General features: G+C 38.5%; 1 protein-coding gene across 3 annotated transcripts; it reads right to left on the reverse strand.

Annotated features, from left to right (window-relative positions):
• Nucleotides 1–84: 84 nt before the first annotated feature.
• LOC132645213 (sodium/hydrogen exchanger 2) lies at nucleotides 85–13,823 on the reverse strand. Of its 3 annotated transcripts, none has more exons than XM_060362063.1 (16): nucleotides 13,559–13,823; nucleotides 13,018–13,051; nucleotides 11,798–12,061; nucleotides 11,466–11,584; nucleotides 10,287–10,384; nucleotides 9,401–9,460; nucleotides 9,268–9,314; nucleotides 8,993–9,187; nucleotides 8,813–8,859; nucleotides 2,992–3,058; nucleotides 2,806–2,906; nucleotides 2,383–2,484; nucleotides 2,122–2,260; nucleotides 1,984–2,046; nucleotides 1,013–1,096; nucleotides 85–883 (listed from the first exon to the last, which is right to left on the reverse strand). In XM_060362063.1, the coding sequence occupies exons 3-16, from the start codon at nucleotides 11,966–11,968 to the stop codon at nucleotides 569–571; spliced, it is 1,608 nt and encodes a 535-aa protein (XP_060218046.1). In that variant the 5' UTR covers nucleotides 11,969–12,061; nucleotides 13,018–13,051; nucleotides 13,559–13,823; the 3' UTR covers nucleotides 85–568. The 3 variants fall into 3 exon arrangements, with proteins under 3 accessions (XP_060218046.1, XP_060218047.1, XP_060218048.1); XM_060362064.1 differs by having other exon boundaries at nucleotides 11,798–12,066; XM_060362065.1 differs by lacking the exon at nucleotides 13,018–13,051.
• Between the last annotated feature and the right edge of the window lie 511 nt (nucleotides 13,824–14,334).

The raw sequence follows: 14,334 nt of genomic DNA on the forward strand, positions 1-14,334 counted from the left end.
GTGATCGTTCAATGGGAAGTCCGAAAGAGCTACATATCAATCTCATGTTGAAACGAGGGATATGAAATTCACTTCGTGAAAAGCTTCCTTCAAAATTATATTTTATTACTGCCTTTTGACAATTATTTCTTTCTGAAGTTCAAATGTTACAAACTGGAATGTATACCAGGTAATAACACCACAAATTGGTACATAAGCAAGAACAAGACGGAAACACTTCAGTAGCCAAAATTTACAACAAGTTAGAATAGACATATCACCATCTAGGAAAGTGTCTTTCCGGATTAACTTACAAACACGCTCGCCATGGTCAGCCAAAGCTTCACCGTTTCTAAACACTCGACCCCTAACGAGATGATTTTGCTGTGTATATTTGTATTTATGATCATTTAATCAGTTATATAGTTTGCTAAAGCAATGTTAAGTGACAGCAGCACTAAATGTATAGGATCTGGGTGAAGCTCATAATGCTGTCAGCAATCTGTACACATACAGTTTTTAAGGATCCACTGGAAGTCCCTTGGCCCATTTTTTTTTCACGTCAATTTCATTTCTCTCGTGCACATCATCATGGACCCGGTTCCGTTGGAGAACCAGGGGCAGGAGGAGCAAATCCCCGACCACCAAATACGGGGCGCATGAATGAATCGTCAAACTTGCGCCAGTACCGATGCACTTTATCACTTGGTGCGGTAAGTAGCATCCTCAGACTGGGTGGGTGAGGAAGATCTTGACCATTTAAATCGACTTCGGATCCCTCCCGACTGCCTAGGAGTGGCGCTGTTAGAGACTTTGGAGTATTTGCATCTGATGACACTGTACTCAACTGCCTCTGGTGTGGCAGCAGGAGGCTTATAAGAGGTTTTGTCATTAAACCGAATACCTGGAAAAAAGATAAAAAAACAAAAAGAAAAAAAAAACACGTTTACCATTTTGGATTTCGCGCACGAGTGGATAGTTGGATAACTAGGTATTAACAAAGAATGTCAAGGCAGAGGCAGGAGGTACATACCATTGTGCTGAAAAGAACAATGGTTATGGTGCTGGTAATCATTATCGCATTGTCTTGCAATTGAGTGTGTCCCGAACGAGTGAACTGCATGACCAAATGATCAATGGTTCATGACATAAAAGAATACAGGGATGTGAAAATAAGTAACATAAAGTGTCATATAAGGGCTAATATTCCCAAAAAGTAAGAACAATGGTCCTAGCAAGCATTTGACCATGTAATTTGGAATCATGATTTCATATTTTGATTTCAAATCAGGCATTTGTTTATGAGGATCTGGAAGAGAGGGTCAACTATGGCAGTGACTGTTTAAATTAGGACCATAAATTTGCACAAAATTTCAACCTCAACTTCATATCATGATTTCAAATCTCAAAATTTTCCAAAAACAAAAGTAGGATTTGAGATTCCAAATCATGATTTTAATTTTTTTTTTTGTGTAAAACTCGAACCATAACTATTTATTGTAAAAAAAATCCATAAGTTGGTAGATATATTTTTTAAATGTACAATGTGACTCAAAATAACAACGTTGGTTCGTTTTCTCGGTCATCTGATCGGAAATGCATGCTTGGCGTGAAAAAATTGTCCGTACCACGTGGAAGGATTATATTAAAGAGTAGTTCCACTACAACTAGAATAGTTCCACTACAACTCATGTTCAATTTCCTTTTTATTGAACTAAAGTTCGATTAATAGATGTTGCATCCTTTAAAAAGGCCGTTTTGGTAGCATATTAACTTGTTATGCACTATGGTTTGCTCATTTGGTAAGATTGTGGGAAAATTTTGATAGTTTTCACAACTTGTGGAGTTTTCAGATTTATATGAAGAAAAACAACGTAAGAACTCCAAATTACATGTCCAAACAAAACTTCAATTTCAAATCAACCTGATTTCAAATCACTGATTCCATATCATAATTTTGAATCATGTCCAAACAGGGCCCTAGTATATGAATAGCACTTTTACCTTATTATATGCCAGTGCCATGGATACTGCACCTCTCATCAAACCTGCCCACCAAATTATCACCTACAAAAGAAAGTTAGTAACCGATATTTGTATGAGATGGCTAATATAAGAGAATTTGATCAAGCCACAACTCACTTGCTGCCTAATGGTAATTTTTTCCTCCGAGGATTTCTTCATTAAGTTGGATAAGAATGATAATGGGAAAACAAAGGCAGCTCTCCCCAGCAAGATTAGTCCCATCAGTATTGAACTCACTGCAACTGATAATCCAGGACTGCAAGAAATAACAGAAGCACCTGATAAGAACTACGAACTGTATGACCATAAGTCAAACGGGAGAAAGGTTAACCATGAAAGAGTTAATACTAATCTCTATTCTATCCTGCTTCAGCATACCTATCACTAACAAATTTCCACTTCTCGATATCCAAAGCATCCATACCGACATAGAGGAAGAGGAAAGTCTCAGCAAGAAATGACAAAGTTGCAAAAGCGTGCCTACACAAACAAAGACCGATAACATTTAGACGAAATATGTGGACACAAATGTCACCTCCAAAAATAGCTAGTGATGGTGACACATGATCATTTATATAAATGATGTTTGGATAAGCTACATAAATGAGTTTTTCTGTTTGCCAAAGCTAATTAGATCAGCTGTTCCTTTTAGTAGTTGTAAGGGTTCTGAGGTATGATCTAAACAAGAGGTAGCAGATGAAAAAATTTATTCCATCAAGTTCTAATAAGAAATGCACAAAACCCTGTTCCCCAGGCAGAATGTATTGGAAAACCTAACGGCAGAAAAATAGGAAATTGTACCTCGTAGTGACTCTTGAACTCTCAGTCACATTGTGCCAAGTGTAATGGGACATCACAATACCACAGAAAAATACAGTGAGAATCCCACTCAAATAGAATAGCTGCAAAGGATGAAGAATTGAGTCACTAGTATCAGAAACATGTATATTGGATACAAACGGCAAAGTTCTAAAACTAAAATCTTACTTCAGCTAACATGTATGATAAGTAAGCCATAAGCATCATAAGGGCAACCTCACGATCTGTGGAGTGCCTGGAGACAGTAAAAGTAACTTGTCATTACTATTATTGCAATAAGGGAAGTCAGGGAAAATGGGTAGAGAATTTTTGCAATTAAGTTAGAGGAACTAAGCAGAGTTTCACTAAATACGAACCTGTAATTATACATGTCAAACTTTCACAAGAATGATGTTTAAATTTTTACTAGAAAATGTCCTGGCTCTCTCAAGTTACTTCCATAAGAAGATCTCGGGCTGCTAAAAGTTCCTATGGTTTGCCGGTTTGCTAATAAGCAACAAATAGATATAACTGCAAATGAGGCCAGATTATAGAATTCCACTTATTGTAGGTATACCTATCACCTCGAGTGGTAGCCAACTCGAGTTTTCCGAAGGAGGAGCACTTGGTAATCTTCTGTAGCTCGGTGGCTGCAACGCAGATAAACTTTTTACTTCTTAGAAAAGATGATAAAGGCCTCTGTAAGGACTGCAAGGTCATTCCGAGTGAGAATCTTACGACCCAGCATAAGCTATTGGTGATGAATTTGGAGATAAAGAGGAAGAAGAATAAGAGGGTCGTGGATGACCGACTGAGGATTAGGTGGGGGAGTTTGACTTTGTCTAGTGCCCTAGAGATGGGGGAGAAGCTGATAGCTATGGCAGTGTGGGATAGTAGGGGGGATGCAAGCAGTATGTGGGATAAGACGGCCAGTTGCATTAGGGAAGCAGCTAGAGAGATATTGGGGGTCTCAAGAGGCCGCCGTGGTGGGCACCGAGAGGATTGGTGGTGGAATGGAGAAGTCCAAGGGAAGGTGAAAGCAAAGAAGCAGGCGTATGTGAAGTTGGTAGATAGCAAGGATGATGAAGAGAAGTGGACGAACAGGGAAAAGTATAAGATGGCGAGAAAGGAGGCGAAGTTGGCAGTTTCGGCGGCAAAAACGGCAGCCTTTATGCAGAACTAGAGGATAGAGGTGGGGATAAGAAGTTGTTTAGGCTTGCCAAGGCGAGAGAGAGGAAGGCACGCGACCTGGATCAAGTAAAGTGCATCAAGGACGAGAATGGCAAAGTGTTGGTAAAGAAAGCTCACATTAGACAGAGATGGCAGTCATACTTTCATAAACTCTTAAACGAAAAAGGGGACAGAGACATTGTGTTGGGAGATTTGGAGTACTCTGATAGGCGTCGTGACTTTGGATATTGTAAGAGTATAAAGGTTGAGGAGGTTAAGGGAGTTGTTAGTAGGATGCGCAGGGGAAGAGCTACCGGACCTGACGAGATTCCTGAGAAATTTTGGAAGAGTGCAGGCAGGGTAGGCTTGGAGTGGCTGATTGGGTTGTTTAATGTCATTTTTAAGACAGCGAAGATGCCCGAAGAATGGAGGTGGAGTACAATGATTCCCTTGTACAAGAACAAGGGCGACATTCAAAGCTTCAACAACTATAAAGGTATCAAGCTGCTAAGTCACACTATGTAAGTGTGTGAAAGGGTGGTGGAGATGAGGGTGAGGTGTAACACCTCGTAACTTCGGACGAAAGTTTGACTCATAAGATGATAATATAATGGAACCAATATGAGGGTTATAGGAAGTGTTTTGAAAACCAATTAAGTCATAAGAAATGTCTTTGGGCAAAGAAAAGTTGGAAGCCACTCTACGGGGCATGTTTGCAAGTGAGTTTATGGAAGGTCTTACTTCCATCGACCATAACCCCTCTATTAATTTGGATTTTGAGAAAACTTCCTTGATGAAAGTTGTATCCCCTTGAAATAGCTTTCCAACGGTATATTATGGGCCTCAAACGGACATCTGTGCAAAGAGCTATGCCCATTATACGACAGACTGTCCGAGCAGAAGAATTTTGACGGACCATTTGACGGTCCGTAGAACAGTTTGACGGTCCGTAAAACAATCATACGGTCCGTCAAATGGTCACAGAGGATCATTTTTTGTTGGTCAGTTTTACAGTTCATTTTTACGGTCCGTATAATATTTTGACGGTCCGTAAAACAATTATACGGTCCGTAAAATGGTCACAGAAAACCATATTTTGCTGGGCAGTTTTACGGTTCATTTTGACGGTACGTAAAACAATTATACGGTCCGTCAAATTGACTCAAGTTAGCGTAAAATGATAGCAGAAACTCAATTTTTGCTGGGTAGTTTTACGGACCATTTTGACGGTCCGTCAAACAGTTTGACGGTCAGTTAAAATGGGCGTAGAATTGCCCGATGCGTCAGATTCTAAGATATTAATAAGAGACCCAAACTCATTTTTTTTCATTCCCATTTCTCCTACACGACTCAAGGGTTCTCTAGAGCCATCCAAACACTTCATATGCAAGAATCCAAGTGAAACTAAAGATCCACTTCATCAATCCACAAAACTAAGTGTGAGAAACATATCAAATCCATTCAAGTCAAGAAATTCCATAGAAGGTGGAACTAGAGTTTTGTTCAAGTGAAGCATTTCAACTCAAGGCTTATTCCTACAATAACTAAGGTAAGTTTTATGATGTTTCATGATGATTAAAGTGTTGATAAGTTCTTGGGAGAATAATAATTGGGTTTGATAAAGAGAATTATATGAACTATGCTAGGGTTTTTGGATTGTTGACTTGGGATTGTAGTATTCATATGGGTGATGGAGAATAATGTTAATTACATCTAATTAAGATTGTAGAATCACCTAGAAGTAATAGAATGGGAATTGGGTGAAGAAATCACCATTAATGGAGACTGTGGAGCTTCATGCCCACTAAGTGTTTGATAAAATGCTTAGATGACCAAAACATGAATATTATTGCTAATATAGAATCCCTTTGACTTGTATTGATATAGATCAAAGTTGAAAGGGTTGACGAACATTGTATTACGCTCAAAGGCTGGAATTAAGGTATGTGAGGCTAACTATCTACGTTAGGGAATGTTCATGATTCTCCCTACGCCTCATTCTTCATACTTGTCAGTAATTTGACTCAGAATACAGTTTAGCCCAGTTTTATGGTATGTTGTAGAACTGTTATCTTCTAGGGTTGCAGTTACAGAATTCGTTCATGGTTATCAATTTGAATATCATGAACTCAGCAAGTAATCTTTATAGACTTATGTATTGTTACCACATGAGTCTCAGTCTAGAAATTTAGTATGCTCAGAAACAGTCAGTGTTTTCAATTCAGTCCAGCAAGTCTATTTCAGTTCAGCACTATTCATTGTTGTTATGGTCTCAGTCCTTATTAATTAACCATAATTATACATATGTGATTTTGCCCGAGGGCACAGCACAGTCTTGTGTACACGTATACATGGCCGAGGCCATTGACTGACGCACTACTAGGCCGAGGCCATAGCGTGCATTTATTACTGGGCCGAGGCCCCACATATACAAACACAGATAATACAGATGATTCAGATACAGAGCAGGGAGTATTCATATCTCTACTTCCTTGCTATTACAGTTACAGTTATCAGTTTCAGTTTCAGTTTCAGTATTTTATTGCTTCAGTTGCTTTACATACTAGTACAATTCAAATGTACTGATGTCCCTTTTTATTGCTTGGGGGCCTGCATCTCGCGATGCAGGTAACGATACACAGGTTGACGACTCAGCTAATTAGGAGTGCACGTATCAGCTACTGGTGAGCCCCACATTCCTTCGGGGCGTTGTCAGCTTTTTCCAGTTATTTCAGTTTATAGACAGCTCTATTATTCAGTACTCTTAGAGGCTTCATAGACACAGTTCAGACAGTCAGATATTTATTATGTTAGCCTTGTTGGCAGTTGATGCTACTGTCAGATATATTTCAGATTGTCTAAGTATTTCCGCATTATGATATTTCAGTGAGACTTTTAGTTAATCAGCATGTGTTAGTTTTATTTTATAAATTAGTTATGTTTTGGTATCACATGTTGATTCAGCCAGCCAGTTGGTTCGCTCGGTCACATGCAGTCAGGCACCGGGTGCCGTGTTACGTCCAGGCCCAGGTTCGGGGCGTGACATGAGGAGAGGTGTGCCTATTTCAGAGAACCAGTTTGGATTCATGCCGAGGCGCTCGACTACAGAAGTTATTCATATTGTAAGGAGATTGGTGGAGCAGTATAAGGAGCGGAAGAGGGACTTGCACATGGTATTCATTGACCTAGAAAAGGCTTACGACAAAATGCCAAGAGAGGTCATATGGAGATGCTTGAAGGCTAAAGGTGTACCTGTGGTGTACGTTAGAGCGATAAAGGACAGGTATGATGGAGCTAAGACCAGGGTAAGGACGGTAGGAGGAGACTCGGAGCGCTTCTTTATTCTCATGGGGTTGCATCAGGGATCAGCTCTTAGCCCGTTTCTATTCGCCTTGGTGATGGATGAATTGACGCAACAAATACAAGGTGAGGTGCCTTGGTGTATGTTGTTCGCGGATGACATAGTCTTGATTGTCGAGACTCGTAACGGAGTTAACGCTAAGCTGGAGGGCTGGAGACAGACGTTAGAGTCTAAAGGATTTAAATTGAGTAGGATCAAGACAGAATACTTGGAGTGCAGGTTCAGTGGCGTACCGCATGAGGCTGACGAGGAAGTGAGGCTTGGAACTCAGGCCATTCAAAAGAAAGGAAGTTTCAAGTATCTTGGGTCTATTATATAGGGAGATAGGGATATCGACGATGATGTTTCACATTGTATTGGTGCAGGGTGGATGAAATGGAGGCTCGCTTCCGGAGTGCTGTGTGACAAGAAAGTGCCACCAAAACTTAAAGGCAAGTTCTACAAAGTGGTGGTTAGACCGACTTTATTGTACGAGGAGGAATGTTGGCCAGTCACGAACTCTCACGTTCAGAAGATGAAAGTCGCGGAAATGCGAATGCTGCGATGGATGTGTGGGCACACTAGGAGGGATAGAATTAGGAATGAAGATATCCGGGACAAAGTGGGAGTGGCATCGGTGGAGAACAAGATGCGGGAAGCGAGGCTGAGATGGTTTGGGCATGTGAAGAGGAGAGACACAGATGTTCCATTGCGGAGGTGTGAGAGGTTGGCTATGGACGATTTCAGGAGAGATAAAGGGAGGCCGAAGAAGTATTGGGGAGAGGTGATTAGACAGGACATGGCGCAGTTTCAACTTACCGAGGACATGACCTTAGATAGGAGGTTGTGGAGGACTCAGATTAGGATAAAAGGCTAGGTTGCTTATCCTTTCATCCTAGTAGTTATAGTTTTGCTCATTCGTTTATTGCCATTTGATTTCTGCTTATATTTGTTGGGCCTTGTACTTTGATTATCTTATTTATCTATGTTAGCTAATGCTCCTTTCTTTCCAGACTGTTCTATCATGACTTTCTCGCTTTTGTTATTCCTCGTTTTCATATTGTTTTTGATATGCTTGTCCCTATCTGACTTTTTGTCTTGTTTTCTCTGTTGAGCCGAGGATCTTTCGGAAACAGCCTCCCTACCTTTCAAGGTGGGGTAAGGTCTGCGTACACTCTACCCTCCCTTGACCCCACATTGTGGGATTCTACTGGGCATGTTGTTGTTGTTGTTGTAGGTATACCTATCAACTATGGCAGAGGATTTAGGCACTGAGCTAGAGTCCACAGACGTCCTAAGGAAAAGCATCATATCTGAATAATCAAGCTTGCAAGAAGACCCCATTTATTAATTACAAGAAAAATGTTTTATTTTTGCAAAGTTAAGGCAACTTAACCAATTAAGGAATGAATTCATTGTAATCAAAGCATATCAGTAACATCATTGCAGCAGGACAACCAAAAATGTGTGCTACCACAAAATCCTTAATTGAGGCATTACCTGCCAAAATACAGCTTCTTGATAATGTAAGCACTAAGAAGACCGGTCTGCAGTAAGAATAAGATGTCAACTTAAGGGGAAAAGCCCAAGTAGAAGTCAATATCAAAGATTTTGATAAATGACGCATCATGGACACATCATTTTTCCCACACACACGCACACACAGAGAATGAAACTTACTGCTGCTCCCAGTAAAGTGCTAGCAAGAAACAGATAGAAGAAGTTGCCAAGGAAATGGAGGGCTATACTGAGATTCACGCTCGAAAGGTCAAAGTTTTGAATAGCGTTGAAAAGCACCACTGATGTAGCATCATTTACAACTCCTTCTCCAAATACAAGACTGTAAAGGAGGGGTGTCTCATCCTGATGTAGGACCTGCAGCAGCAAAAACTTGTACTTTAGGGCATTATATTGGGTCATCAGCATCAGCCATATGATGGTCACTACTTCTGTACCTGCAATGTGCAGACGGAATCTGTGGCAGCAAATATTGCTCCAATTGCTAACAAACGGAGAAGAGAAAGTAATAAAAGCCGTCAGAGATAGAAACACAAACAACCAGCAACAGAACAATGGTTCAAGTAATACCGAGATAATCCCCAATATCTAGAAATCCAATGTCCAACTTCTTGAAGAATTGAATGGCACCTTCACATGGCAGAGAAAGAATATCAACAAAGGCTAATTAACAAAGCTTGAGAGAACACATGCTACATTGAAATTCTATTCAAAGATTGGGATATAACAGGGACAATTTCATTGCCAGAAAACAAGGACACAGTAGCATGTCCGGCAAAATCTCTAGGTGAACGTACTAAAATGCTTAATCTTAAGGTGTCAAACAAATCTACCCTAGTCCCAGTCATTTTGAATAGAGAAGCTTTGCATCATTGCTTGATGAAAAGAAGGTAAGCAAAATCAAGCCATCTTGAAATCACCTTCTTCTTCCTTACCGTCAGAACAGCTGGAGTATAATTGTTTGTTCACCGTCACTTTCAAGGCCATGGACACGACATCATGCACACCATATAGGCGGCTTGATATGTGGAAAAGCATATGAAAATCGATAATGAAAAATTCCTATTGAGGGACAGGCACATTGATAAATGAACATGTTTTAGCAAGAAAAAAAGCCACTACAAATCATTAAACTTATTACAGTTTCATCCCTCATCATTCATTGACTCGTAGGAAAGACCTTGGGAAATAAGAAGAGATCAGGTACAACATGGAGAGAACATCTCAAAGCAGACCGGCATGACACAACTTTGGCTTGGGTGTAATTTCTACTCTTTAAACTAAGTACCTTTAGTGGTTGTTATGATAAAACCACAACAAGCATCAATCTGCTGACAAGGTACCCCAGTTGCAGAATAATTCTCTGGTGGAGGACCTCTCTAACCAATAAAACTTACAACATGAGCTTTTGCAATAATGTCGAAGCATATGCTGGAAACAATGCTTTAAATAATACCTAACGAAATAATTGCACATGAGACCAGTGTACCAATGGCTCCAAACATCATTATGGTAACGAAGTTCACGAAAAACTGCTTCTTTTTTACCTGAAACCTGTAAAAGAGTTACATATGTAATGTTTAATTTTTTGGGGGAAAAAATACTAGCAGTCAAGACACAGGCCAGTATGAGATTTCCGTATGCAAGAGAAAAAAGATACACTAGCAAACATGGAAAAATGGTCAATGAGGAGATCAATGCAACAGAAAATTCGAGACCTTTACTAACATTTCAATCCTCTCTATTGATCATTCCTCCTATAGGGTTTTTAAAATTCTCTAGACCTTCGCTTTCATTTTTACGACCATTTATGATTTAATCATCCATAAGATCCAATAACGCTACTCCCATATTTTTAGTCTAACTGGTCTTCATGACTCCTTGTACGAGAACTTCAACAATTACATTTTTAATGAGCAAGGTCGACAAGTTGACACAGCAACTCTCCAACTTGGTGATAGCTTTCAAGTAGGACTGATGGTAGAGATGTCTACCTAAACTTTTGAGAAGATATCTGACAGCACACACTACTATGTAGGCTCATCAAACATCAATAACAGAGTTATGGAACAAGATGAAATTATTCTCCTGATAATTCTTGCTTACATACTAACCAGAAGCTGCAATTACATACTAACCCATAGCTTAGCGGATAAAGACCTGAGGATATGCATACTAGCCGGAAAATCAACAAGCTCCTACATGATTTCCAGGAACTACTTCAATGAAATGTTTCGAACCGCATAAATGTCCTTGATTCCATTATTCACCATCTTCAATCAATGAATTAGCGTTCAACTTCCTCGTCATCCAAGTAATGCTTCTAGTCTGATTATTGATAATACTCTGGCTCTATATTATTAGTTTACACTACATTGCCAATCTTTACAGTGATAACTTAGCTGACCTAAATATCCTCCCCTATTGTTTATAGACAGGGATATCTATCTGGATAGTATATATCATCAGATCATACTCCATGACAATGAGACAGCATAAATATTTTTGAATGCTTCCTTGTCAGTAAACATAACATCCAGAAGGCAAACTTATGAAGTAGAAAGCTCTTGGCAACCTTCTAAACATGCAATGAAGCACAAAAAACAGTAACAAGAGAGGAAAATGGTTATTTTACCCTGCATTAAATATGATTGGAGGAAGTAGATATATGAAAAAGAGATCTTCACTGAACACCAGAAGATGTGAGCTCTTTCCCCCACTTATGAGCAAGATAACAACTCCTGTACCCAATCCCTGCAATTAACAAACATGAAAATAAATGTAAGCATTATAAGCAAATCAGGGAATGTAAGAAATATAAATGACGAACTGGCAATTTGTATTCAAAGTAAAAAGACATTCAAGGGCGACATGGATACTTCACTTCAACTTTGATACTTTTACACCATCTGCATTATGTGTCTTCCCATGGAAACCCCTGTGTAGAATAAAAGGAGTGACACTCACAATTATGAGGGCAGTAATGGACTCATTTATCCAGCGGTTCTCCTCCAAGAGATGACCAAGGACGATGCAAGCGCAAAGGAGTGCCACAAAGAGGTTAATGGATACAACTTCTGCATGATCTGAAGTACCCAAAGAGCCCAGTTTTGGTAACAGAGCCAGCACAGAAGCCATCTTTTTTGCCGCTTCCTATTACAACCACAGTTCACCAACTTTGTTTCAACTTAGCCAAGTTTCACCGTGGTTTGCTTCCTTCATGTCTCTACGCTGTCCTAGATCAAAACAAAACTTCTGCACATTACTATATTCCATGAAATAGAATGTCCCACATAAATCGAAATCCAATTAGGCAAGTAAAACAGTATACCTTCGAAACAAGGGTGCAGAAAAGAATAATTCTCATTAACCAGCTAAAAATAATTTCTAACTAAATCTCCCCAGCTTACTCCATTTATTTTCCAAATTTTTCGAGCAACCAAAACAAAAACAACAATTTCCTTAGGAAATTAGAATCTCACACATGCAAAGGAAAGGCTTCCTAAAAATAAATTTAATCAATCAATCAGTTATATCTCAACCCCCAACATAGTTAGAGTCCTTTTTTACTCTATTTCGGCCCATAACTTCAATATAAGATTATCTCTTAGGTAAATGAGATGTTCTCTAACTCTCATGCTTATACCTACATGGATATACATATTTCTAACAAGATTCTTGACAAACAGCAAACTTAATGTGTATGCAATAAAAACAACAAAGCCATGATCCCAATTACTCTCTCTCAATTTGTTTGTCTTACTTTCCTTTTTAATTAGTCCATTTAAAAAAGAAGGCTTCTTTCCTTTTATGGCAACTCTTTAATTCCAATTTCCCACGTGGCATGTTTAAGACCACAAGATTAAAGGGCGACTTGGTACATTCCACATATCTTTGACTTAAGACCACAAGATTTAAAAAAGTTCTTTACTTTAAACTCCATGCAATTCAAAACCCGACAAACAAATTGAAACGGAGGGAGCAGTACATTAAGCGACTTGAGAAAAAAAAAACTTTAATAAATAGGAAACAGCTCCCATAAAAAATAAAAATAAAAAGTTTAAGTGGGAAACAAAGCCACATATGTTTCAGAAAATTTCTATAGTTTTTCTTCAATAGTTTGCAAAATCTACTGAACACCCAAATAGAAAAAAAAAACATCATTTCTAAGACATTAAGATTCTCACCAGTGCAAAGAGAAAAGCTTCCAGTGCCTTTCACCTATAATTAAAATGAAAAAACTTCGGTTAAAAAACGAATTTAACAAAGAACAAAACGTCCATGTTTCTGAAAAGTCTGCTCAGTTTAATTTCCCTTTTTCCCTTATTTTCTGAGCAAACAAAGAGAAAAAGATCAATTTTTCCTACGAAATCAAGATTCACACCAAATGCTAAGAAAAAGTTCTAACCAATATCCAATGATCAAATGCAAATATAATTTTTTTTTTTTTAAAAAAAGCATGTTTCCATAATTTTCTACTGTATGTATCCAATAAATGATCACTTCTAGTGGAATTTACATTGTCGCTACGAAGAAGCAAAAGAAAAAAAAAAGACATGAATATATGAAAACGTTTGTGTTCCTTAAAAAATCAGAGCAGCTTGTTTCCTTTTATTATTTTTTTTGAACTTCATCTGTCAAAGGTGAAAATCGATATTTGAACAATATTTTAAAACAAGAGCAACAAGAAACGAAAAAGAAAATAGTCGGGTTTTAGGATATACTGACCAATGCAATTGCATGCAGAAAGGCGCCAGAAACAGAGCTGACAAACGATTTCAATCCTCTAAACCCAACCAAAAAAAAAAAGGAAGAAAGAAATGGAAAAATAAAGTTCAAAGCTTCAAATGTATGTGCTTCGATGGAAATGGAGAAAAAAAAAAAGCAAACAGAGAAAGAGCGAGAGAATGATTATTTTTTAGGGGAGAAATGTGAAATTTCTAGAAAGGAAACAGGAGGAGAAAATTACGGGAATAACGTGACCTTTTTAAAAAAAAAAAAACTTTTTCTCTCTATATATACGGACGGTATAATTTCTTTCTTTTCGGGATTTTTTTTTTTTTTGTTAATAAAAAAATGCTTCACTTTTAGGTGTCCTTATAGTGCTGACCGTTGAAAGGCCTTTTAGGCACCCATTTAAGAAGATTTTATTTAAGTTATATGTAGGATAAATTAGTATCGAGATAACTCAGTTGGTGTACCAAACGACCCTCAATAAGGAGTGGGCGTAGCGTCCTTGACTGAAAATTTTTTTCTTTGTCTGCTGCTCTAAACCTGTCCGTAAGTCAAGCATGGAGAGTAAAAAATAGGTTACACGAATCGAAATGTTATTCCCTGGCACTTCTATTAGCAAAGGCTGCAAGAATCAGCCCCCTTTTCTCTTTCTTGGGAAATTGCTAGTTCGTGACGAAAGCAGTATAATTTAATTGCTACTCTAAGAATTAGCAACTCTAGTGATAAATATCAATCAATTATTAAATTTAACTCCTCTTTTAAGTTTCTCC

The sequence above is a fragment of the Lycium barbarum genome, chromosome 6, assembly GCF_019175385.1.
Source record: "Lycium barbarum isolate Lr01 chromosome 6, ASM1917538v2, whole genome shotgun sequence".
NCBI lineage: Eukaryota > Viridiplantae > Streptophyta > Magnoliopsida > Solanales > Solanaceae > Lycium > Lycium barbarum.